This window comes from Heterodontus francisci, chromosome 9 (genome assembly GCF_036365525.1).
Source record: "Heterodontus francisci isolate sHetFra1 chromosome 9, sHetFra1.hap1, whole genome shotgun sequence".
Taxonomy (NCBI): domain Eukaryota; kingdom Metazoa; phylum Chordata; class Chondrichthyes; order Heterodontiformes; family Heterodontidae; genus Heterodontus; species Heterodontus francisci.
This window is the reverse complement of record NC_090379.1, coordinates 61,234,297-61,261,829: the sequence shown is the minus strand read 5'-3', so window position 1 is coordinate 61,261,829 and position 27,533 is coordinate 61,234,297. Positions and strand designations below refer to the sequence as shown.

The 27,533-nt window shown below is 41.8% G+C and overlaps 1 protein-coding gene across 5 annotated transcripts in view; it reads right to left on the bottom strand.

The window, feature by feature from the left end:
- The window catches only part of arid4a (AT-rich interactive domain 4A), a 144,354-nt gene that overhangs the window by 50,921 nt on the left and 65,900 nt on the right, over positions 1 to 27,533 (bottom strand). For all 5 annotated transcript variants that reach the window (XM_068039224.1, XM_068039228.1, XM_068039226.1 and 2 more), the window contains 5 exons: positions 25,771 to 25,850; positions 19,288 to 19,364; positions 15,642 to 15,796; positions 4,301 to 4,373; positions 3,238 to 3,332 (listed from right to left, as the gene is read on the bottom strand). In XM_068039224.1, coding sequence (XP_067895325.1) covers positions 3,238 to 3,332; positions 4,301 to 4,373; positions 15,642 to 15,796; positions 19,288 to 19,364; positions 25,771 to 25,850 — 480 coding nt within the window. The remainder of the gene's footprint in view (positions 1 to 3,237; positions 3,333 to 4,300; positions 4,374 to 15,641; positions 15,797 to 19,287; positions 19,365 to 25,770; positions 25,851 to 27,533) is intronic.

The following is a 27,533-nucleotide window of genomic DNA, read 5'->3' as shown; positions in this document are numbered from 1 at the left end:
CAGTTAATACAATCAATTCTAGTCAAATGAAAGACTCATTTGCCACACAGCAATATCTACAGGAATTCATCAATAAAGTATCACTGAGAATTTCCAGTTACGTAATTGCTCGTGCAATTAAACTGGGAGACTTCAGGAATGGTGGCAGTTTTCTAATGATTGGTAAAATAATATGTCATTAAATAATGTACACAGAAAGTATATTTGAGCTTTAAATATATGTAAGTGGCAAAAATATACTGCAGTGGCACTTCCAGCTAAAATGATTCAGTTAACGAGCGCTAATATAATGCCAATATCTTGATAGTACCTGTAAATTTTCCACTTCAGAAACTCACTTAACAGAAAGATTGACTTAAATGACATCCACTGAAAATGAGGGACAGCATTTTAATTTATTTAAAGTACACAATTTCAAATAGCATAGTGCAATAAGATTATCACTCCATTTTTTGCCAAAAAGTGAACATAACTATATAGGATACCAGCTCATCTAACACAAAGGCACACAAGTAGCCAAGTATAGAATAGGAAGAAATATTCAGCTTAATTAGTCAATTAAGGTATGTAAACCTGTAGCTATGAAACAGCAACGATCACTGAAACATGAACAAATAATTTACATTTATCTAGCACCTTTTTATGCAAAATGTCCCAATGTGCTCACTTCACATATAATTCATCATGACTGCACCAAAACAAGTAGGGAGTTTCAGCAGCTTACAAATCATAAGTCTTAGGCGGGTCAGTTTAAATTTGTCTCACAAAAACTGCTACCCTAGCTGAATATATAAACACCACAAGAACATTCTGAAAGTACCTCTGATTAACCTCAATATTTTATATATCCATGTGCTAATTACAAGCTTGTTTACTTGCTTTGTCCTGTGAATGGTCAGTTGGATCAGAAGTCTTAACAGTTTGAATACAGTAAAATATTTTAACTGCTAAGTCATCAGCACTCATGACTTCATGCAGCCCCACAACCTTCTTCAGGTATCCAACCATGGAAGGGTACTTTCGGACACTGCTGCCCAATACATTAGCCACATGTGGCTAAAAGGGAATCCAAATATGACGAATTCCATTTTCGATTAGCATTTTTTTTGATAAGACAGTCATTGGGTATGAGATTTCAATACTTATATTTCTATTGTGCACACATGTCTACTTGAACTTTTTTACCAGCAACATTGTATGGAAAGTGGTCATCTTGACCAATCAGAAAACCACTCCAACAGGATAAAGCAAGCCAAACTAATAACAAGCAGCATCCAACTGTGTTCTGGATAGTGTAGGGATGGATCTGGAGCATCTTGTTTTGAGTGTTAACATTCACAGCAATCACAATGTCTACGTGCCACTCGCACTGCTGGACATAAACCTAGAACTAACATGCTGTATCTGATAAATTCAAGCCAGAAATCCAATCTTTGGTGAAAGAGAAAGACTGAAAAGTTTCACACTGAATGGTGGCAGATGGTTGCTCAGCAAATATACATGTGAAATATATTTACCTGTATTCAGTGTAGGTTCTGCGGCTAAAATGAGTACATGTGGCTAAAACAGTGTCACATCTCTGGCTAGTCAACAATTTCTATTGGACAACACTGCTTTAAGAAATCTTTCCTCTGTATAGCTATTATTTATCAATGACTTTCTGGTCTCCTGAAATGGAAGGAGGCTTGCCAGGTTGTACTATCGGAAGTCTCTACTCAGCAGTTTTTCTTGTATAACCATACTGCAGTGATGGAAGTGGCTCAATAAGTTTGGTGGGCTATTATGAGCCCCCACAAATAGGTTCCAGTACACATGCTGACCCAGATTTAATGTTAGTTAGTGAAGATACTGTAATACCCCATGCTTAGTTGCTTTTCAGAAACATTTTCTACAATTGCCGAGGAAAACCACTATCCGACAGTGTGCCCATTCTTACAATATCTGAAGGCTGGAAGATCATGAGGGGGCTCATGTTATATCCAGTAAGCTAAGTTTAGTAACAAGGGATTGTGTAGGACCCCTGAGTAATTCTGTATATCAGATATTCAGCAAGGTCACATTTCAGTTCATGGGAGGACTCACTTGGTGCTTGACGCTGAGCACAAAAGAAATATCGGGCAATGTTTTAAGAATGCAATATGAACAGCTATTTAACCATTATGTCCATTTCAGAAGGGTTATATTAAATGAATACAAATTTAACTTTGTCTTAGATATCAACATTTAATTTTGTATGGTGGGATCAAAATAAGAAGGCAAGTAAGCGTAACAAACTAGTTTGTACCAGTGTTTCCTTAACAGCTCCTTATTTTAGCTTTTTCAAGGGTGGTGCAAAGCAAAGGCCTACAAAGAAGGAAGGATCTTAAAATAAGATGTCCCAAGCCACTCTTGAGCAACTTAAAGAGGTCAAATCACAGGCTGGAATGGCAAATATCTTAAACTTATTGTTAAGCTATTCTATGTGCAACAGAACAGTGTATAGTACAAGAGAACCCTGTGGTAAAAAGAATACTTTGGTGGCAAAGGGGTTAAAAAAAAAGGGAAAGAACATGTAATTTGAAATAAATATGCTCAAAATTTAATTATGCATATATCGCAAACATTCACACTAGACAAAGTCAACAGCCATTCATGACCATTGAATCCTTAACCTCTGGCAGTGTTAAGAAATCTTAAAGTAGCTTTTACCAAAATGGCTGGTAAGTTTTCCTTTGGGAGATATCTTATGCAATACATAACAAAATAAATCAAACTTATAATTCCTAAATTTCAGCATTCATCAGTCCAATCAATGAAGTGGAACTCTTTACACAAAATGTCACACAAAACCCAACCAAAATAAACTGGAGTACTTTCATTCAGGACATATTGTTAAATCATGTCCATCTGTAAAGATCCTTACTTTCAGTGTACACAATTGGAGTATCAATTGACAGATTAGATATTTAGGTGCCTTTCACCAAATCTGGAATGAAAGAGAAAACAATACATACCTCATAAAAAGGTGTCTTTTTTTTTCAGTGAAAACTGAAGAATTTGCTTTTAAACTGCAGCTGCTAACTTAATACAACTTGGAATTCCAAACAACTTGGAATACAAAACCTTGTTACAAAATACATGGGAAAGAAATCAACTTATATATTAAACCAAAAGTATGAACTCATGACAATGCTTTATTGCTAGAGCTGAAAAAAAAAAATCACTTTTCTGTAACATGTCCAAATTAGGGCAACTCACATTGTCACAGCCACCATGTCGATACACCAGTCTGAAGAGTTTGAACAGATTCAGATCCTTATAGCCCAGTACAGGTGGTTTATTAATAGGTGTTCCTAGAAAATGTAATTAGTTGGTTACATTCCTAATACACAAAAAAGTTATTTAACAATTAAGATATTTTTAATCCTGGAGAAATATACAGATCTTCACACGAGTCCAAACAATTTTGCAAAAATCTCAGCGTACCATCATGCCATGCCAATGTTCCCTTTAAAATTTAATTGTTGTGCATGGCTGTTTTTTTTTTAAATCAGTGCACGATCCCTTTTAAATTTATTTGCATGGCCACACACTCGCATATTTCTCTCAGAACAAGGCCCGTGTGTTACCTTTCAAACTACTGTGTGGCCATGCACCCACACAGCTTAGTAGGAATGTTGCATAACTTCAAAATACATCCTCACTTTCATGCATCAATTTTCAATTGGTTTACTTTATTTTGTAAGTCAATTATATTCACAGTAAGCTATGCAACCATATCCTACTCAACATCTCAAACATCACTGGTTAACAATGGCTATTGAGATATATCAGCCAGGTTTTCGCATCTTAATCCAGGAGTTTAGAACTACATACATTTTTTATTTTTGGCGAATTTTTACACTTGTTAAATTACAGATGGAAAAATGAGATCTCCATCCCATTAAAGCACTTATTCTGCATTACTTGACCTCCCCAAAAAATTGTTGGAAATTTGCTTAGCATCACAGCTAAGCATCACAGTACTGACGTGTGTGAATTGCAATCTCAGTGACCTGTTGCAAAGAAACACTGGCAGGCAGCTTTCGATTGGCCAAGGAGACCGTACAGTGTGATATGTGAAGTAACTCTCAGCTTTTTTCCCGAAACATTTTAGTCTTAGTTACACTTTCGTTTGTAATTTAATTTGAAAACTTTTGATTGCTTATTTACTGACACTCTTTTCATACCTTTTATTCTTGCATTAAATTAGAAACCAGTTCATTGGGCAACGTACATACACAAGATAAAAGGCCAGCTTCAGCTTTAAAGAAGTCCTTACCCCGATCCTCCATAAACTTGTAGAGTTGCTGCAAGAAATTGTCTCTCTCTTCTGGATCAAGCTCCTCTTCTAACTGGAAAGAGACAGATATCAACGGTCAAACATCCAGCCCCATAATAAGAGTTACAATCAGAAACAATCAGTTATGAAGATAGATTGGAGAAGGGAAGGCTGAGAGGTGATTTGATAGAGGAATTCAAAATCATGAGGAGTCTGGACAGAGTAGGTAGAGAGAAACTGTTCCCACTCATGAAAGGATCGAGAATGAGGGGGCACAGATTTAAAGTATTTGGTGAGAGAAGCAAAAGTGACACGAGGAAAAACCTTTTCACGCAGCGAGTAGTTAAGTTCTGGAATGCACTGCCTGAAAAAGTGGTGGAGGCAGGTTCAATTGAAGCATTCAAAAGAGAACTAGACAGTTATATGAAAAGGAAGAATGTGCAGGGATATGGGGAGAAGGCAGGGGAATGGGACTGAGGGAATTGATCTTTCAGATTGCCAGTGCAGACATGATTGGCCGAATGGCCTCCTTCTGCTCTGGAACAATTCTGCGAAATGCTGTGCAAACATCAGCAGACAGGGTCGTCACAAATTCAACAATGTCAACATCTTGTACAGGCTATAGCTTTAGTTCTGTTGATTTTGGAATATAGTTCAGCAATTGAAAAAAAATTTCATTTTTTTCAAGCAGTTGATTTATCTTTGGTATGAATGCTGTAGATCAACACATATACAGACCTGCAAATCATAAAACTTGCTTGAAATATGAAAACATTTAACTTTGGATGTTAGTTACTAAAAGGAAAATGCCAGTGGCTGTAGCAGTTAGATTCAACACTAAAGCACAAGACTGAGTGGAAGCACAATACCCTGAGTTTGCTCAACTCTGGGGGAAACTGTTTCCATTAGCAGGAAGGTGTGTAACCAAAGGACAAAGGGGTTTAAGATCATAGGCAAAAAAATCTACGAGGGAATGGAGAGGTTTTTTTTTTACATAGTGAGTTGTCATGATCTGGAATGCACTACCTGAAAGAGTGGTTGAAGCAGATTCAACAATAACTTTCAAAATGCAAGTCTTTCTTTTGATCCTGCGATGAGTTTCCGACCACATATAAGCACCAAAACTGCTTACCTCCACCTGCATGAAATCACTCAACTCCGATCTTGCCACAGCTTATTTGCTGTTGAAATCCTCATCCATGCTTTGGTTACTCTAATGCACTCCTGACGGCCTCCCATCTTCCACCCTACATAAACTTGTGCTCGTTCAAAACTGCTGCCCATATCGTAACTCGCTCCAAATCACGTTCACGCATCACCTTTGTGCTCGCTGACCTACACTGGCTTCTGATCCAACAATGCGTTAATTTTAAAATCCTCATCCTCGTTTTCAAATCCCTCCATTATTATCTCTCCCCTTCCTGGCTCTGTTGCCTCCTCCAGACCTACAAGCGTTCGAGATCTCTGCTCTCTTCCAATTCTCACGTCTTGTGCATCCCTAAATTTAAACGCTCCACCACTGTGGCTACGCCTTCAGCTACACTGGCCCTAAGCTTTGGAATTCTCTCCTTAAAGCTCTGTGTCTCTCTCTCTCTTCTTTTCAGATGCTCCTTAAAATCTATCATCTGTCCCGATATTTCCTTATGTAGCACGGTGTTTGTCTTGATATTGCTCCAAGTGCCTTGGGGTAGTTTACTACATTAAATAGACTATATAAATTTAAGTTATTGCTGTTGAGTAGCGTGTTGGCCTCCTGATTCTCAATTTTCCTACCCTTCTCCAAAATATTTAAATCTTTCTCCTGCAAAGCTTTGCACATCCAATCTTCTGAGTGTTCAACTTTACATTTGCAAAAATACATATTAACTGAGAGCCAAGGAGGTTCCCTTCGCTGGATGCCACTGTGCAAGACAGAACATGCGCAACAAGCAAGCAACTGCATTTTTTCTAGCACAAGCAAGTACATGATCACAAATACCAACAGATTTTATATTATTCTTATATAAGCCTTTAATAGCTACAACTCAACTTTGAAGCTCTATTCTGGTGAGTTGTGAAGGAGAGCATTATTGTGAGAAATAAGTAGTGAGTACATTTTTACTTACTCCTGGCAATAACAACCCAATGGGCTGGCAGTAAATGGCAAACCTATCACATGTGCGTAATGATAAACTGATGCAATTAGCTCCAGAGTAGTCTGGTGCAATTTATAGTTTTGAATCAGTAATTAGTATGGAATCTTCAACAACTGATTCAAATAGTTATGTACATGTTACAAAAATTGCTAATCTAAATCTATTAACTGTTACTCATTTCTCAAATATAGCAGTACTGCTAACCAAGTCATTAAAAAAATTGTCACGATATATTGCACATGAAATATTTTAATAGCTTGTGTCACACCATGACCTTGTCACTAAATAAAAATCTTTAATAAAAAATAAACAAAATTTTAAAAAAATTATCTGATTATCTCACTGCTGTTTGTGGGAGCTTGCTGTGCACAAATTGGCTGCAGTATTTCCTACATTACAACAGTGACTACACTTCAAAAGAATTTCATTGGCTGTAAAAACACTTTGGGGTGTCCTATGGATGTGAAAGGCGTTATATAAATGCAAGTCTTTTTTTCACTTATCTGTAGAAGATACAAATGCCCTTCAGTTTTGGGTGGGTGTGGGTTGGGCAGGGGAGGTGTTGGTGTGTAGCAAAGAGAGGAAATTGGAAAGAAATGGTTATCTCAGATGCCAAGAGTTTAATGCTGATGTACTTGGCAGCCAAAATGGCATAGGAGAGATGCAATAGTATTTTATTAGATGACAACTTTGTCAGCCAAAATAGACATGGTCGTCAGAAAGTAAAATACTTACAATGCACTGACTGTCAAATGGATGTTTTTACACACACACAATTTGTTTTTAATGCAACCATTATTAAAACTTGGAAACCATATTGTTTAAAGAGTTACTACCTGGTGCAAGAACAAATCACAGCAAAGTTTCATTTTCATAGCACGATCTCCCATAGCATTGCTCATGATAAATTGGAGGACACAATGTCAATGATAGAAGCATTGCAATGAATAGCTCACAATGGATCATAATAAGTAGGGTCATTATAAAATTATAAAAATAGTTGAATATGTACATTTTGATAGCCATTTCCTAATAGGCATAATGAGACTGCAAATGTGTAATAGTGTTTATTTTGGCCTGTTCTTTGAAGTATACCAAGTCTAACAGGACCACAACAGAGCTCTGACCCTCCACCTGCACAACTGTGCCCTGCAGGGAAGAGCTGGTACACCAGGAGGTTAATTAGTGCCTAATTACTCTTGCTCAGAGTAATGTTCCCCCAAATTGGTAACTGCATTTAAATCTCCAAATCCTCACTTTAGGGAAAGGCCAGAAGAAACCAGCAGGAAGTGACTAGCTTTCTCTCCCTGCCCAGCAATAATTTTGCTGTTTTATAAATATTTTGTTTAAACCAAATCAGATGCAAGTTATATACTTTACGAGCATTATAGTTTTAAAATATGACAAGTGCAACTCTTTGGGGTGTGACAGATACACTATAAGAGAAAGTTTTATTGTAGGCATAAAGATAATCAGAGTTACATTACATCAACTAAACCGGTTCTTTTATATGATTAGAAAAATATTTAGTATGATAATTGGAGAGGTAATCGGGATACAAAAATATTTACTTCACACCAAGCACTCCATAACCATAAAGGAGTCAAAAATCTGTAGCACAAATTATCTGGGCAAAATCAAGCTTTTCACTCCCTTTCCTAATTAGTTGATTAAAGTCTTTACTTAACTTTACTGTTGCTTTTTGGACCTGGAAAAAAAATCCAACATTAAATTAAAGTCATCGAAAGCTGATTTGAAAATTATGGCAAACTTCCACAGGCTGTCTGCCAAGCTGCTCTCAAGTCTTGAATTACTTTTGAGCATGCTCATGATGAAACCACTAGCATGTTGCTAGGGAAACCCTGTAGGAAGTGGAGTGGACACCCACCCGTTTCAGCTTGAACATGCAGATTTTACATCAATTCTATATTACAGTGCAGTCTTGATCATACCAAGCAGCGAAAATGAAACCAACTTTACTCAGGAGAAAGGCTTCATCCAAGGGAAGCTTGATGCTGTGTCACCAATATGAAGGTTTTCTACGCACACAATCCAAATTTTTAAGCAGCTCTGCCAAAAATTCAGAGGTTTAGCTGTTCACTGGAGACTGAAAAATTTGTGGATGCAATCTTCTCTGCTTTCAATTTATTTAACTTTAAAAGATCGTACAAATGTTCAATAGGGGGTGGTGTGCACAAATTCATTTAGAAACCTGAAACTAAAAAGAGTAATTTCCCTAAGTGTGATGTCCTGGTGATTTGTTAGCTTTACAAAGGCAGCAACATTGTTACACATAAGCTAGAGTTGTTGACATTTCCTTCCAATAGTTAGGAAACAGGTAGCCTTGACATTTTGGGAGTGGTGATTGCAGTATCATTGGAAAATACATGAAACTTCATTGTTCAATTTTTTTTGTTCTTTTTGGAGCAACTTGCCTTTAGATTTTACAATTTATTGAAAATCCTAGTATGTTGTATATCCAACTTAATACAAATTAACACATGTAACAAGTCATTTGAAATTTCTTCAGCATGATCAATTTTAGTTTGTTTCATGTTCCACATATTTATATTGAGATTCCTTCTAGAGAAAAATCCATGAAAAAATGTTTAACCAAAAAAATTAAATCCCTGCTTATTTATATACTAACAGAAACCCGCAAAACTTTTGTAGTGAAATTAGTATCTTTATTGCAACAGTACTTCTTTAAATCCTCATCTCATGTCATTCCATCTTCCCATGCGATCCCTCTCATGCCATACCCATCACATTTTTATTTTTTATTTATTTTTATTTAGAGATACAGCACTGAAACAGGCCCTTCGGCCCACCGAGTCTGTGCTGACCATCAACCACCCATTTATACTAATCCTACACTAATCCCATATTCCTACCACATCCCCACCTGTCCCTATATTCCCCTACCTATACTAGGGGCAATTTCTAATGGCCAATTTACCTATCAACCTGCAAGTCTTTGGCTGTGGGAGGAAACCGCAGCGCCCGGCAAAAACCCACACAGACACAGGGAGAACTTGCAAACTCCACACAGGCAGTACCCAGAATTGAACCCGGGTCGCTGGAGCTGTGAGGCTGTGGTGCTAACCACTGCGCCACTGTGCCGCCCATTCTTTTCATCCCACTCATATCATCTCCATCCCACCTCTTCTTCCTATGCCATCCCTATCCCTAATTGCACCCTCCCATGCCATCCCATCCCGCAATTCTACAGCTCCCAGGCTGTCCAGCTCCCCTTCCATGTCCCCCTGCCACCCCTCCCTCCCAGTCACCTCTCCTCCCTCCCTCCCATGCCACCTCGCTCCACTCCCTTCCTGCCATGCTGCCTTCTAATCCATCCCCCCTCCCCTGCCGTCAGACCCGTCCCATGCCATTCCCCTTCTTCCCACTCCCATGCTGCCACCCCCATACCATCTTTCCGCTCTCCCTCCCATGCCCTTCCCCATGCACCCCACCCATTATCATCAAGAGCCCATTAACCAAGGACAGGGAACAGTAAGAGCCAGGAGCCAGGGGCCAGAGCCCAGTAAGCGAGGCCAGAGAGCAGCGAGGGCTGGGATCCAGTAAGCGAGGCTGGGAAGGAACAACAGCCGGGGGCCGCCGCCCAGTAAGCAAGGCCTAAATTTGCATCCTCATCTTCCACCTGACTAACATTAGAGTAGCATTCTGGGCTCCCCTTACTTATGCCATTTTATACTTTATATTCTATGGTTCACTCCTTCAACTTTCCTTTTAGGATGTCAGCCCAGTAACCAAGGCTGGGAAATGGCAAGAGCTGGAGGCCAGTAACCGAGGCACATGCACCAGGCACCAATCAGAAAATGCAGACAGATATGTATTATTATATAAAACTTCAGCTCAGTCTCTCTCCATTTTATGTTAGATTGATTAAACTTTATCTCAGTGTCTCTATTTGCTCTTTAAATTCTGTGATGTCAAAACTGATTTATCTTAATCTGCCTCCAAATCTTTCCAGTATCAATCACCATAATCTCCTCCCCACACCTCTGCATGTACTAGGCCCTGCCCAAAGATTTGTCTTCCATATACACCAGGTGCCCTGTATCGACCAATCAATAAACTGTCAGGCAACACATGCTGTACTTCAATGTTAAAACATAATGTTACAATATCTGATCAACCAACTGTCAGTCCACAGGTGCAAAATTTCACTGGTCCTTACAAAACACCCCACAAACAAAGACCGACAAACTCAACAGAAGTTGTCCTATATTTAAAATGGGTCTCCCTCTGCGATTCTACCCTATCATCACTTCATTCTCTATTTTATAGTTTATTTTACCTCAATCTCTTTCTATTTTATATTACATTTATATTTTACCTCAGTCTCTCCTTTTTCTTTGCAGCAGCTTATTCGGGAGCAGAGAGTGCGAGCGAGTGATCAGCTGGGAAGGTCAGTTTCAAAGTAAACTTAATTTCCTTTTGTTTTCGGCGGAGACCAGGGGGCTGCTGGGTAAGTAAAACCCTATATATTTGGGCCGTTTAAAATAACTTGCCTTTCATTGCAGCAGCTTATTCGGGAGCAGAGAGTGCGAGCGAGTGATCAGCTGGGAAGGTCAGTTTCAAAGTAAACTTAATTTCCTTTTGTTTTGGGTGGAGACCAGGGGGCTGCTGGGTAAGTAAAACCCTATATATTTGGGCAGTTTCTGAACCCGAGACACAACACGGGTGGTGTCTCCCATTCGCCCTCCTCCTCTAACCAAAAAAAAGACTCGGTGGTGTGTAGATAAGGTAAGGCTTTTTCTATTTCTCTTTTTTTTTTTATCGTGTGATTGGTAAAAACTTTTCGTTCCATTTTCATTTAACTAAGTTAAGTTTAAGATTAAAAATGGCAGGAAATCTCAGACCCGTGTCATGCTCCTCTTGCTCAATGTGGGAGCTCAGGGACACGGCTAATGTCCCTGACTCCTTCATGTGCAGGAAGTGTGTCCAGCTGCAGCTCTTGTTAGACCGCATGACGGCTCTGGAGCTGCGGATGGACTCACTTTGGAGCATGCGCGATGCTGAGGAGGTCGTGGATAGCACGTTTAGTGAATTGGTCACACCGCAGATTAGGATTGCTGAGGGAGAAAGGGAATGGGTGACCAAAAGGCAGAGAAAGAGCAGGAAGGCAGCGCAGGAGTCCCCTGCGGTCATCTCCCTCCAAAACAAGTATACCATTTTGGATACTGTTGAGGGAGATGGCTCACCAGGGGAAAGCAGCAGTAGCCAGGTTCATGGCACCGTGGCTGGCTCTGCTGTTCGGAAGGGCGGGAAAAAGAGTGGAAGGGCTATAGTCATCAGGGATTCGATTGTAAGGGGAGTAGATAGGCGGTTCTGTGGTCGAAAACGAGACTCCCGAATGGTATGTTGCCTCCCAGGTGCTCGGGTCAGGGATGTCTCAGATCGGCTGCAGAACATTCTGAAGGGGGAGGGTGAACAGCCAGTTGTCATTGTGCACATAGGCACCAATGATATAGGTAAAAAACGGGATGAGGTCCTACAAGCAGAATTTAGGGAGTTAGGAGCCACGTTAAAAAGTAGGACCTCAGAGGTAGTAATCTCAGGATTGCTACCAGTGCCACGTGATAGTCAGAGTAGAAATGAAAGAATAGTCAGGATGAATGCGTGGCTTGAGAGATGGTGCAGGAAGGAGGGGTTCAGATTTTTGGGACATTGGGACCAGTTCTGGGGGAGGTGGGACTATTACAAATTGGACGGTCTACACCTGGGCCGGACTGGAACCAATGACCTTGGGAGTGCTTTTGCTAACGCTGTTGGGGAGGGTTTAAACTAATGTGGCAGGGGGATGGGAACCAAATGAGGAGGTCAGTGGACAGTAAGGAGGTAGTAACGAAAGCCTGTAAGGAACTAGATAATGAAGTCAGCGTGACTAAGGGAAAGAGTAGGCAGGGAGCAGATGATGAACACAAAGGGAGTGGTGGTCTGAGGTGCATTTGTTTTAATGCAAGAAGTGTAGTAGGTAAGGCAGATGAACTTAGGGCTTGGATTAGTACCTGGGAGTATGATGTTATTGCTATTACTGAGACTTGGTTGAGGGAAGGGCATGATTGGCAACTAAATTTCCCAGGATATCGATGCTTCAGGTGGGATAGAGAGGGAGGTAAAAGGGGTGGAGGAGTTGCATTACTGGTCAAAGAGGATATCACAGCTGTGCTGAAGGAGGGCACTATGGAGGACTCGAGCAGAGGCAATATGGGCAGAACTCAGAAATAGGAAGGGTTCGGTAACAATGTTGGGGCTGTACTATAGGCCTCCCAACAGCGAGCTTGAGATAGAGGTACAAATATGTAAACAGATTATGGAAAGATGTAGGAGCAACAGGGTGGTGGTGATAGGAGATTTTAATTTTCCCAACATTCACTGGGATTCACTTAGTGTTAGAGGTCTGGATGAGAGCAGAATTTGTCAGGAGCATCCAGGAGGGTTTTCTAGAGCAGTATGTAAATAGTCCAACTCGGGAAGGGGCCATACTGGACCTGGTGTTGGGAAATGAGCCGGGCCAGGTGGGTGAAGTTTCAGTAGGGGACTACTTTGGGAATAGTGATCACAATTCCGTAAGTTTTAGAATACTCATGGACAAAGACGAGAGTGGTCCTAAAGGAAGAGTGCTAAATTGGGGGAAGGCCAACTATACCAAAATTCGGCAGGAGCTGGGGAATGTAGATTGGGAGCAGCTGTTTGAAGGTAAGTCCACATATGATATGTGGGAGGCTTTTAAAGAGAGGTTGATTAGCGTGCAGGAGAGACATGTTCCTGTGAAAATGAGGGGTAGAAATGGCAAGATTAGGGAACCATGGATGACAGGTGAAATTGTGAGACTAGCTAAGAGGAAAAAGGAAGCACACATAAGGTCCAGGTGGCTGAAGAAAGACGAAGCTTTGAAAGAATATCGGGAATGTAGGACCAATCTGAAATGAGGAATTAAGAGGGCTAAAAGGGGTCATGAAATATCTTTAGCAAACAGGGTTAAAGAAAATCCCAAAGCCATTTATTCATATATAAGGAGCAAGAGGGTAACTAGAGAAAGGATTGGCCCACTCAAGGACAAAGGAGGAAAGTTATGCGCGGAGTCAGAGAAAATGGGTGAGATTCTAAACGAGTACTTTGCATCGGTATTCACCGAGGAGAGGGACATGAAGGATGTTGACGTTAGGAACAGATGTTTGATTACTCTAGGTCAAGTCAGCATAAGGAGCGAGGAAGTGTTGGGTATTCTAAAAGGCATTAAGGTGGACAAGTCCCCAGGTCCGGATGGGATCTATCCCAGGTTGCTGTGGGAAGCGAGAGAGGAAATAGCTGTGGCCTTAACAGATATCTTTGCAGCATCCTTAAACACGGGTGAGGTCCCGGAGGACTGGAGAATTGCTAATGTTGTCCCCTTGTTTAAGAAGGGTAGCAGGGATAATCCAGTGGTAGGGAAGCTGCTGGAGAAGTTACTGAGGGATAGGATCTATTCCCATTTGGAAGAAAATGGGCTTATCAGTGATAGGCAACATGGTTTTCTGCAGGGACGGTCATGTCTTACCAACTTAATAGAATTCTTTGAGGAAATCACAAAGTTGATTGATGAGGGAAGGGCTGTAGATGTCATATACATGGACTTCAGTAAGACGTTTGATAAGGTTCCCCATGGTAGGCTGATGGAGAAAGTGAAGGCGCATGGGGTCCAAGGTGTACTCGCTAGATGGATAAAGAACTGGCTGGGCAACAGGAGACAGAGAGTAGCAGTGGAAGGGAGTTTCTCAAAATGGAGACGTGTGACCAGTGGTGTTCCACAGGGATCCGTGCTGGGACCACTGTTGTTTGTGATATACATAAATGATTTAGAGGAAAGTATAGGTGGACTGATTAGCAAGTTTGCAGACAATACTAAGATTGGTGGAGTAGCAGATAGTGAAGGGGACTGTCAGAGAATACAGCAGAATATAGATAGATTGGAGAGTTGGGCAGAGAAATGGCAGATGGAGTTCAATCAGGGCAAATGCGAGGTGATGCATTTTGGAAGATCCAATTCAAGAGTGAACTATACAGTAAATGGAAAAGTCCTGGGGGAAATTGATGTACAGAGAGATTTGGGTGTTCAGGTCCATTGTTCCCTGAAGGTGGAAACGCAGGTCAATAGAGTGGTCAAGAAGGCATACGGCATGCTTTCCTTCATCGGACGGGGTATTGAGTACAAGGGTTGGCAGGTCATGTTACAGTTGTATAGGACTTTGGTTCGGCCACATTTGGAATACTGCGTGCAGTTCTGGTCGCCACATTACCAAAAGGATGTGGATGCTTTGGAGAGGGTGCAGAGGAGGTTCACCAGGATGTTGCCTGGTATGGAGGGCGCTAGCTATGAAGAGAGGTTGAGTAGATTAGGATTATTTTCATTAGAAAGACGGAGGTTGAGGGGGGACCTGATTGAGGTGTACAAAATCAAGAGAGGTATAGACAGGGTGGATAGCAAGAAGCTTTTTCCCAGAGTGGGGGATTCAATTACTAGAGGTCACGAGTTCAAAGTGAAAGGGGAAAAGTTTAGGGGGGATATGTGTGGAAAGTTCTTTACGCAGAGGGTGGTGGGTGCCTGGAACACGTTGCCAGCGGTGGTGGTAGATGCGGGCACGATAGCGTCTTTTAAGATGTATCTAGACAGATATATGAATGGGCAGGAAGTAAAGAGATACAGACCCTTAGAAAATAGGCGTCATGTTTAGATAGAGAATCTGGATCGGCACAGGCTTGGAGGGCCGAAGGGCCTGTTCCTGTGCTGTAATTTTTCTTTGTTCTTTGTTTGTTCTTTTATCCCAATTTGTCTCCAAATCTGGTTATAGTTTTAAAATGGGTCTCCTTCTGTGATCCCTATATTACATTGATTATACTTTACCTCAGTCTCTCACAATTTTATATTATCGTCTCTCGAGTGCGTACTAAACTCACCTCACCTTACACGTGAAAACCTTCTTGAACATATCCACTGTAGAGCTGATCTCTCGGCTGTGTGCTGAGAGCTGGATTCGCCCAGCAATTCAACCCACCAACCGACCAGAAAAGTGCAGACAGAAAGTGCATATTATTATATAAGGTTATTCTAAAAAGAAAATAGATTCCTTGTGAGAGATTCTGATCCAAATTTTCAAGCAGCAAAATGCTCAATAAACAAAACTTCAAAAATGTCCTACCTCTTGTTTCTTTTCCTCATCTTCCTCATCATTCTCTGCTTCCTCTTCCTCCTCCTCTTCGTCACTACTTGAGGATTCTAAGATGACACTCATGTCCACCTTCCAGCTCTCAGGAACAATCCGTTGCTGGTAGAATTTGTGAGCTTCTTCAAGTGCTACAGAATCAGTATTCAAAAGTTAGGTCTTATTAACGTGGTTGATAGCTGACAAATGTAGAATCATAGAACTTTACACCACAGAAGGAAACATCCGGTCCATCATGTCTGTGAAAGCTCTTTGAAATAGCTATCCATTTAGTCCCACTGCCCCACTCTCCCCATGGTGCTACAAATTTTTACTTTTCAAGTAGATAACCAATTCCAGTTTGAAAGTTACGATTGAATCCGCGGCCACTGTCCTCCCAGGCATTTCAAATCATAACATGATGTGCATAAAAATATTCCCTGCTCCCCACTGGTTCTTTTGCCAGTTATTTTAAATCAGTATCCTTTGGTTACCAACCCACCCATTCATGGGAACAGAATCTCCTCGTTCACTCCATCAAAACCATTCATTCTAAAGCTAGACAAGCCAAAATTGGCAAGTTCAGTCTCACTGGATGCGTCTCAGTGCATTATGGACTGGTGGCAGAGGTCCAGGGTGCAGATTCACCATCCTCCCAGAAGATGTCAATGTGAAAGTACCAAGGACCCAATGGAACATACACCCATAAGTTTAGCAGGAATACAGTTTTTTGAAAGTGAACACCAGTAGAAATGGAGCCACCTTTATGAAAGGAGCAAGGCTTCTCCAAATGTGCAAGTGATGCCTGACGCTGAATTGCCAATAAGATTCGGCTAGTCTCTTGTAAACAATTAGGAGATGCAAACTTGTTTGATCAGTATTTAAAATATTTTGGATCTACCTTAAAATACAAAATAATGTTTGATAAGGAGCATGTACATGTTTGTAAATATTAATCTACATTGCATTACATGCAGCATACAGCACAGAAACCGGTCATTCGGCCTAACTGATCCATGCCATGTTTATGCCCTATACGAGCCTCCTTCCACACCAGTTCATCTAACCCGATCAGCATAACCTTCCAGCCTGTCTCCCGAATACAAAAGCAAAATACTGCAAGTGCTGGAAATCTGAAATAAAAACAGAAAATGCTGGGAATACTCAGCCGTCTGGCAGCATCTGAAACAGAAATAACTTTTCATCAGAACTGGGAAAGGTTATAAGTGTAACAGGTTTTAAAGTAGATCAAATGGGGGAGGGTGGAAAGTGATAGGGCGCAAGGCAGGAGACATTAAATGACAAAAAAGTTGGTGAGGTAGAGCCAAAGGGAGTAGTAATGGTACAAATAAAGAAATTCATCAAATTTGCTTCCAATTTCCACCCTTCTCTCACTTTCATATAGTCCATCTCTGACTCTTCCCTTCCTATCCTCGACTTCTCCAGATAGACAATCAACAAATATTCATTATAAACCCACTGACTCCCACAGCTAGCTCAACATCTGTCGGACTCCATTCAATCCTCCCAGTTTCGCCGCCTCATCCGTTTTGATGATGCAATTTTTCACACCCGCACTTCTGATATGTCTTCCTTTATTCTCAACCGAAGATTCCCCCCTCCCCCCACCGTGATTGACAGGGCCCTCGACTGTGTCTGACCCATTTTCTGCACTTCTGCTGTCACCCTCTCCTTCCCAGAACCACAAGAGGGTTCCTCCTTGTCCTCACCTTCCAGCCCACCAGCCTCCATATTCAATGGATCATCCACCTCCATTTCCGTCACCTCCAGTGTGATGCCACCACCAAATATGACTTCCCCTCCCCTCCCCATTCGGTATTCCGAAGGAACCATTACCTCCGTGACACCCTAGCCCGCTCCTCAATCATCCCCAACATCCTGTCTCCCAACTTTCCATGCAAGTGAAGAAGATGCAATACCTGCCTTTTTACCTCCTCTCTTCTCACTGTCCAAGGCCCAAAACACACCTTTCCAGGTGAAAACGCAATTTATGAGTACTTCTGTCAATTTAGTATACTGCTCACAATGCAGTTTGCTCTACATTGGGGAGATCAAACGCAGATTGGGTGACCACTTTGCTAACAACTCCGTTCAGTCCGCAAGCATGACCCTGAGCTTCCGGTGGCCTGCCATTTTAATTCTCCACCTTGCCTTCACATGGAGCTCTCTGTCCTTGGCCTACTGCAATGTTCCAACGAAACTCAAAGCAAGCTCAAGGAATAGCACCTCATCTTTTGATTCGGTACCTTGCAGCCTTCTGGACTCAACATTCAGTTCAACAATTTCAGACCGTAATAATCTGTGCCTCTCATTTTGTTTCCTTTTCTTTGTATGTTCTGGTCTTAATTTTGTTTTCTCTCGATTTGCTTTTGGATGGCAGCTGTTCATTATTCTGCCATTCACACCTTCTCCGGACACATCTTTTGTTTCTTCACTTGTCCTGATACTACGTCCTTTGGTTCTGCTCCACTAACTCTTATCAAGCAAGTGAAAATGGGGGTCGGGTGGAAAAAACAAAAGGGAAGGTCTGTGATAGGACAGAAGATGGGAAACAATAAATGACAAAAGAGTTGGTGGGACAGAGCCAAAAAGAGAGTAATAATAGGAGAAGTAAAGAAACAAAAGATGTGACTGCACCTTCCCTTGCCCTGCCAAGTATTTCCACCATTTTCTGTTTTTATTTCAGATTTCCAGCATCTGCAGTATTTTGCTTTTGTATCAGCATGTATGTTAAGATGGGCAACACTGAATGCTCTTTGAAGACAGCATTAAAGGGGTACAGCAGAAATTGACAGCTGTGATTTGGTTACAACTGCCTGAAAAAGAATTGTGTCATGCAGCTGCAATAACATATGCTTTTTGGTGTGATTTTACTCCGAAGGTGTAGAATGTCAATGCTGGAGGAAGAAAACTTCCAGTGTTAGCATCAAGTTTTGCATTGGTTGAAAACAGGTTGAAGTTCTCATATTGAAGTTCTACTTATCCTGTTCTACTTGAGAAAATCTTCACACGTGCCAAAATGATATCAATTTTTCACATTATATCTATGCTTGCAGCCTCTGAGTGAAGCTCTTAACTAGTGCAACTTGAATTTGTTGCACAGTGATCTAAGACTGCCCAACTTATTTCACATAACACCTACTGAGTTATCAGCCATTAGAGTTGTGACTTGCACTGCACCCCGCCTGTGTGGAACAGATTTAGATGCAAGTATCAGAAATCAAAGAACAGCCTGATAATTCCTTGAGCCATAGAGTCCCTCCAACAACTCAAATCAAAATCACAAGATAACACAGTTGGAATAAATGTAAGTGGTACTGTAACAGCTTTACAAATGGCAAAAACTGGAGACTACAATATAAAATAAAAACCTTATCCATTATCACAGCATCCCCCATATGGAACAAAATCAACCTCCTGTGCAGACAGCCCAGAAGTACAAGTGCATGTTTCACAATCTAGAGCTCTACCCTGCCATCTCACTCTGCTATTTAGGTTTTACTGTCTAAAGGCAGGCAACAAGGCAAGGGCCCTCATAATTGCAACAATTCATGTATGCTGATCACTAGTTGCTAGGGGAAAGATTTGTAATTTACTCCACTTGAGGTGCTCGCTTCCTTACCTTGTTTAACAACCTGGTCTGGTTTTGAAACTTTGTCCCAGTTGAGTTCTCGAATATCTTTTCTTGCTATAGGATAGCTGTTATTTTGAAAAGAAAGACACCAATGTTCAGCTTAAAATAAACAGCACTGGCTTTGTCACATAAAATCTGATATCCTGTTAGGCCTCACAGTCCTAGCATTAACTACTTAAAGTAATAAACATCAGAATAGTAAATACAGCCAGCTCATTCTCAATAAATTGCCCCATCCATGCACCACCTCTGTTACTTCACATCTAATTACCTAAATTTACTTTTGAAAACTGAGCTTCAAAGTCAGACAATCATGAGGAGATAACGTTTAAAGCACTCTGCCCGAGCCCTTAACATTGTTGCACCTATATCTCCTCTCCTGAGCAGATGGTCACACAATGATTTATGAAGAATGGATTTTTATATCCATAAGTCTGTGAACACTTGAGAGTAGAATGGTTAATAATGCAGTTAAAAGCTGCACATTTAGAAACTGTTTTGTGGGAGCTGTATTTAGTTTGGTCATTTCAATCCTATTAGTGAAGTCCTGGTTAGAATTAAGTATTTAACCTGCCAACCAAACAGTGTGCTCTAATGAGGATGAACTGCTTTAGTGTCATCATTTTTATTCTGGCTTTAGTAATTATGACTGCATTAAGAAAATGGCCAAGTCATACATGGATTATTTTAAAGGAACAGTTTTCAAATGAGAGCAGTAATAATCATTTTACAAGAATGTAGGAAAAGACAAGGTCATAAGAACTAGGAACAGGAGTAGGCAATTCAGCCTCTTGAGCCTGCTCCGCCATTCAATACGATCATGGCTGATCTCATCTCGGCCTCAACTCCACTTTCCTGCCCATTCTCCATTACCCTTTACTAATTAAAAATCTGCCTATCTCCTCCTTAAATTTACTCAATGTCCCGGCATCCACCGCAGTCTGGGGTAGTGAATTCCACAGACTCATGATCCTTTGAGAGAAGTAATTTCTCCTCATATCTGTTTCAAATCTGCTACCCCTTATCCTAAAACTATGACCTCGCATTCTAGATTTCCCCACAAGAGGAAACATCCTCTCTACGTCTACTTTGTCAATCCCCTTAATCATCTTATATACCTCAATTAGATCTCCTCTCATTCTGAAGTCCCTGACTCCTTCACGTGCAGGAAGTGTGTCCAGCTGCAGCTCTTGTTAGACCGCATGACGGCTCTGGAGCTGCGGATGGACTCACTTTGGAGCATCTGTGATGCTGAGGAGGTCGTGAATAGCACGTTTAGTGAATTGGTCACACCGCAGATTAGGATTGCTGAGGGAGAAAGGGAATGGGTGACCAAAAGGCAGAGAAAGAGCAGGAAGGCAGCGCAGGTGTCCCCTGCGGTCATCTCCCTCCACAACAGGTATACCGTTTTGGATACTGTTGAGGGAGATGGCTCACCAGGGGAGGGCAGCAGTAGCCAGGTTCATGGCACCGTGGCTGGCTCTGCTGTTCAGAAGGGCGGGAAAAAGAGTGGAAGGGCTATAGTCATCAGGGATTCGATTGTAAGGGGAGTAGATAGGCGGTTCTGAGGTCGAAAACGAGACTCCCGAATGGTATGTTGCCTCCCAGGTGCACGGGTCAGGGATGTCTCAGATCGGCTGCAGAACATTCTGAAGGGGGAGGGTGAACAGTCAGTTGTCGTTGTGCACATAGGCACCAATGATATAGGTAAAAAAATGGAATGAGGTCCCACAAGCAGAATTTAGGGAGTTAGGAGCCAAGTTAAAAAGTAGGACCTCAGAGGTAGTAATCTCAGGATTGCTACCAGTGCCACGTGATAGTCAGAGTAGAAATGAAAGAATAGTCAGGATGAATGCGTGGCTTGAGAGATGGTGCAGGAGGGAGGGGTTCAGATTTTTGGGACATTGGGACCGGTTCTGGGGGAGGTGGGACTATTACAAATTGGACGGTCTACACCTGGGCCGGACTGGAACCAATGTCCTTGGGGGTGCTTTTGCTAACGCTGTTGGGGAGGGTTTAAACTAATGTGGCAGGGGGATGGGAACCAAATGAGGTCAGTGGAGAGTAAGCATGTAGTAGCTAAAGCCTGTAAGGAACTCGATAATGAAGTCAGCGTGACTAAGGGAAAGAGTAGGCAGGGAGCAGATGATGAAAGCAAAGGGACTGGTGGTCTGAGGTGTATTTGTTTTAATGCAAGAAGTGTAGTAGGTAAGGCAGATGAACTTAGGGCTTGGATTAGTACCTGGGAGTATGATGTTATTGCTATTACTGAGACTTGGTTAAGGGAAGGGCATGATTGGGAACTAAATATCCCAGGATACCGATGCTTCAGGCGGGATAGAGAGGGAGGTAAAAGGGGTGGAGGAGTTGCATTACTGGTCAAAGAGGATATCACAGCTGTGTTGAAGGAAGGCACTATGGAGGACTCGAGCTGTGAGGCAATATGGGCAGAACTCAGAAATAGGAAGGGTGCGGTAACAATGTTGGGGCTGTACTACAGGCCTCCCAACAGCGAGCGTGAGATAGAGGTACAAATATGTAAACAGATTATGGAAAGCTGTAGGAGCAACAGGGTGGTGGTGATAGGAGATTTTAATTTTCCCAACATTGACTGGGATTCACTTAATGTTAGAGGTCTAGATGGAGCAAATTTGTAAGCAGCATCCAGGAGGGTTTTCTAGAGCAGTATGTAAATAGTCCAACTCGGGAAGGGGCCATACTGGACCTGGTGTTGGGAAATGAGCCGGGCCAGGTGGGTGAAGTTTCAGTAGGGGACTACTTTGGGAATAGTGATCACAATTCCGTAAGTTTTAGAATACTCATGGACAAAGACGAGAGTGGTCCTAAAGGAAGAGTGCCAAATTGGGGGAAGGCCAACTATACCAAAATTCGGCAGGAGCTGGGGAATGTAGATTGGGAGCAGCTGTTTGAAGGTAAATCCACTTTTGATATGTGGGAGGCTTTTAAAGAGAGGTTGATTAGCATGCAGGAGAGACATGTTCCTGTGAAAATGAGGGGTAGAAATGGCAAGATTAGGGAACCATGGATGACAGGTGAAATTGTGAGACTAGCTAAGAGGAAAAAGGAAGCACACATAAGGTCTAGGTGGCTGAAGAAAGACGAAGCTTTGAAAGAATATTGGGATTGTAGGCGCAATCTGAAACGAGGAATTAAGAGGGCTAAAAGGGGTCGTGAAATATCTTTGGCAAACAGGGTTAAGGAAAATCCCAAAGCCTTTTATTCATATATAAGGAGCAAGAGGGTAACTAGAGAAAGGATTGGCCCACTCAAGGACAAAGGAGGAAAGTTATGCGTGGCGTCAGAGAAAATGGGTGAGATTCTAAACGAGTACTTTGCATCGGTATTCACCGAGGAGAGGGACATGACGGATGTTGAGGTTAGGGACAGATGTTTGATTACTCTAGGTCAAGTCAGCATAAGGAGGGAGGAAGTGTTGGGTATTCTAAAAGGCATTAAGGTGGACAAGTCCCCAGGTCCGGATGGGATCTATCCCAGGTTGCTGTGGGAAGCGAGAGAGGAAATAGTTGGGGCCTTAACAGATATCTTTGCAACATCCTTAAACACGGGTGAGGTCCCGTAGGACTGGAGAATTGCTAATGTTGTCCCCTTGCTTAAGAAGGGTAGCAGGGAAAATCCAGGTAATTATAGACCGGTGAGCCTGACGTCAGTGGTAGGGAAGCTGCTGGAGAAGATACTGAGGGATAGGATCTATTCCCATTTGGAAGAAAATGGGCTTATCAGTGATAGGCAACATGGTTTTCTGCAGGGAAGGTCATGTCTTACCAACTTAATAGAATTCTTTGAGGAAATCACAAAGTTGATTGATGAGGGAAGGGCTGTAGATGTCATATACATGGACTTCAGTAAGACGTTTGATAAGGTTCCCCATGGTAGGCTGATGGAGAAAGTGAAGGCGCATGGGGTCCAAGGTGTACTAGCTAGATGGATAAAGAACTGGCTGGGCAACAGGAGACAGAGAGTAGCAGTGGAAGGGAGTTTCTCAAAATGGAGACGTGTGACCAGTGGTGTTCCACAGGGATCCGTGCTGGGACCACTGTTGTTTGTGATATACATAAATGATTTGGAGGAAAGTATAGGTGGTCTGATTAGCAAGTTTGCAGACGACACTAAGATTGGTGGAGTAGCAGATAGTGAACGGGACTGTCAAAGAATACAGCAGAATATAGATAGACTGGAGAGTTGGGCAGAGAAATGGCAGATGGAGTTCAATCAGGGCAAATGCGAGGTGATGCATTTTGGAAGATCCAATTCAAGAGTGAACTATACAGTAAATGGAAAAGTCCTGGGGGAAATTGATGTACAGAGAGATTTGGGTGTTCAGGTCCATTGTTCCCTGAAGGTGGCAACGCAGGTCAATAGAATGGTCAAGAAGGCATACGGCATGCTTTCCTTCATTGGACGGGGTATTGAGTACAAGAGTTGGCAGGTCATGTTACAGTTGTATAGGACTTTGGTTCGGCCACATTTGGAATACTGCGTGCAGTTCTGGTCGCCACATTACCAAAAGGATGTGGATGCTTTGGAGAGGGTGCAGAGGAGGTTCACCAGGATGTTGCCTGGTATGGAGGGCGCTAGCTATGAAGAGAGGTTGAGTAGATTAGGATTATTTTCATTAGAAAGACGGAGGTTGAGGGGGGGACCTGATTGAGGTGTACAAAATCATGAGAGGTATAGACAGGGTGGATAGCAAGAAGCTTTTTCCCCAGAGTGGGGGATTCAATTACAAGGGGACACGAGTTCAAAGTGAAAGGGGAAAAGTTTAGGGGGGATATGCGTGGAAAGTTCTTTACGCAGAGGGTGGTGGGTGCATGGAACGCATTACCAGCGGAGGTGGTAGACGCGGGCACGATAGCGTCTTTTAAGATGTATCTAGACAGATACATGAATGGGCAGGAAGTAAAGAGATACAGACCCTTAGAAAATAGGCGACAGGTTTAGATCGAGGATTTGGATCGGCGTCGGCTTGGAGGGCCGAAGGGCCTGTTCCTGTGCTGTAATGTTCTTTGTTCTACTAAACTCGAGACAGCAAAGGCCTAAACTGCTCAATCTCGCTTCATAAGACAAACCCCTCATCCGTAGAATCAATCTAGTGAACCTCCTCTGAACTGTCTCCAATGCAACTACATCCCTCCTCAAGTAAGGGGACCAAAACTGTACACAATACTCCAGGTGCGGTCTCACTACTGCCTTGTACAGTTGCAGCAACTCTTCCCTACTTTTTTACGCTATTCCTTTAGCAATAAATGCCAAAATTCCATTTGTCTTCCTTAGTACCTGCATACTAGCTTGCTGCGATTCATGCACGAGGACACCCAGATCCCTCTGCACCGAAGCGTTCTGAAGTTTCTTTCCATTTAGATAATAACTTGATTTTCTATTCTTCCGACCAAAGTGGATAACCTCACAATTGTCCACGTTAAACTCCATCTGCCAAATTTTGGCCCATTCATCTAACCTATCCATATCCATTTGTAAATTTCTTATTTCTTCATTGCAACTTACTATCCCACCTATTTTAGTGTCATCTACAAATTTGGCTGTAGTAACTTCTATCCCTGCATCCCCAAGTCATTAATATATATTGTAAATAGTTGGGGCCCAAGGACCGAACCCTGTGGCACCCCACTAGTTACATCTTGCAAACCAGAAAAAGACCCATTTATCCCAACACTGTTTTCTGTTGGTTAGCCATTCTTCTATCCAAGCTAATAAATTGCCCCTAAGCCCATGTGATCTTAGCTCGTGCATTAACCTTTTGTGAGGCACCTTATCAAATGCCTTCTGGAAGTCCAGCTATACACATCTACAGGATCCCCATTATCCACTTTGCTTGTTACAGCTTCAAAGAACTCTAGTAAATTAGTCAAACATGATTTACCCTTCATAAAACCATGCTGACCATAAAAGGCCATTCACGCCACCGAAGCTCATATCAAACAACAAATAACATTGACAATAGCATTTTCATGTAAACCTCAAGAAACATTTTGGAATAGAATTTAAAGCAAGTACTTATATTGTTAAAAGGATTTTAAAAATCATATTTCATCCCAACCATATTGTTTCTTATTTTAAAGACACGCATTTGCAAGCTGTCTTAAAGTCAATTCGAGTGAACTACATGCTTAAGCATGAAACCCACCAAAACCTTCTTTGCAGTTTACGGTTACTTTTCAATCATGTGCAGAAAATAACTCATCTCTAAAGAGGAATGAAACCAAAGTATAGTTGCACTCTGCAATGACGTTCAGGATTCAAAAATTATTTAAAAGGTCAATGCTAGACATCAACTACAACCAGCAAAGAAAGAAGTTTTTGAGAAATAGTTCCTCATGGTGACAAGGTAATTATCTTGTATTTTTAAATACTCAAACAGCTTGCACGCAAAACAGCTCGTTTTGTATCCATAAATTTCATATTTACACTTACAATTTGGAGTCTGCAAAGGATCGCACTAAGCACTGGTCCTTTTTAACTGCGATTTCGTCACTACAACTTGGAGAGAGCACCTGAAACGAAAAGGGTGAGTTTTTTTTAAATTTTAAAAAGCCAAAGTCAAAATGCCAAAAAAGATTAGGAAAAATATATAATAATATTTAAAGTCACTCTGAATTCTTGCTAATACATCAAGATGCTCTAGATGTACATCATCCAACTGGAATTGAAATCTCATGTGGTCACCTGAAGATCTGTTACCAGGTAAAGCCAAAACACTCAAGATGTAGACCCACACTAGGAAGTTTTCTAACAAAAGTCATTCCAGCAGTTCAGGGTACCAGCAGATAGAAATGAGGGGGCAAAAATAGTGCGTGTAATTAAAAGCTCTCTCTTATTAGGTACCAAATATCAGTTTCCATTGATTAAACAACTTGAAATGGAGGAGTAATTTGTGTGAAAAGTACACCACAAAATGATAAAAGTACAAATATAATTTTCACAAACATTTCTTTACAGTTTCATAAGGAACAGCAAATATGAAGTGAATCAGAGATATCTCTCTCCCTCTCCATAACAACATTAACTTTTGCAGAGATAACATTTCATGAGCACTGTCAGTCCTACCAAGTGCCCTGATATACACACCTATTCAGGTAATATTTGTAAGCTATTTGACAATGGAAAGTTATCTCATCAGAATCACATTTTCCAGCAGAGATTGTACTCAAGATCTCAAACATGAGCTGCTTTTCCCCTTCTCAAGCCCAGGGAAACTAAGGTCAACTCTAGCAACCCAAATGCTACCTTAGTCCATCAAACGCAGCAAAAACCAGAACAAAATGTTGAACTGTTTGTTCTATAACCTTTAGTGCTATACCATGCAGTGCCATTATACTGTAGGCTATCGGGAAGGTGCTTAACGAAACTTTGATCCAATGAAGTTCCTACATGCGTGTACATGCACATCACTTTAGGTCTTCAATTTTAGTAGACCGTTGCTTGGCTGACATCAATTTTGGATTCCACGAGCAAGTGGCTTCCTGGATATCGATTACCATGATTTATAGTTTATAAATCATATAGTTTATAAACCCTTTCCTATCCTGAGTGGTGTGAAACAGGGCTGTGTTCTTGCACCCACACTTTTTGGGATTTTCTTCTCCCTGCTGCTTTCACATGCGTTCAAATCCTCTGAAGGAGGAATTTTCCTCCACACAAGATCAGGGAGCAGGTTGTTCAACCTTGCCCGTCTAAGAGCGAAGTCCAAAGTACGGAAAGTCCTCATCAGAGAACTCCTCTTTGCTGACGATGCTGCTTTAACATCTCACACTGAAGAGTGCCTGCAGAGTCTCATCGACAGGTTTGCGGCTGACTGCAATGAATTTGGCCTAACCATCAGCCTCAAGAAAACGAACATCATGGGGCAGGACGTCAGAAATGCTCCATCCATCAATATTGGCAACCACGCTCTGGAAGTGGTTCAAGAGTTCACCTACCTAGGCTCAACTATCACCAGTAACCTGTCTCTAGATGCAGAAATCAACAAGCGCATGGGTAAGGCTTCCACTGCTATGTCCAGACTGGCCAAGAGAGTGTGGGAAAATGGCGCACTGACACGGAACACAAAAGTCCGAGTGTATCAGGCCTGTGTCCTCAGTACCTTGCTCTATGGCAGCGAGGCCTGGACAACGTATGCCAGCCAAGAGCGACGTCTCAATTCATTCCATCTTCGCTGCCTTCGGAGAATACTTGGC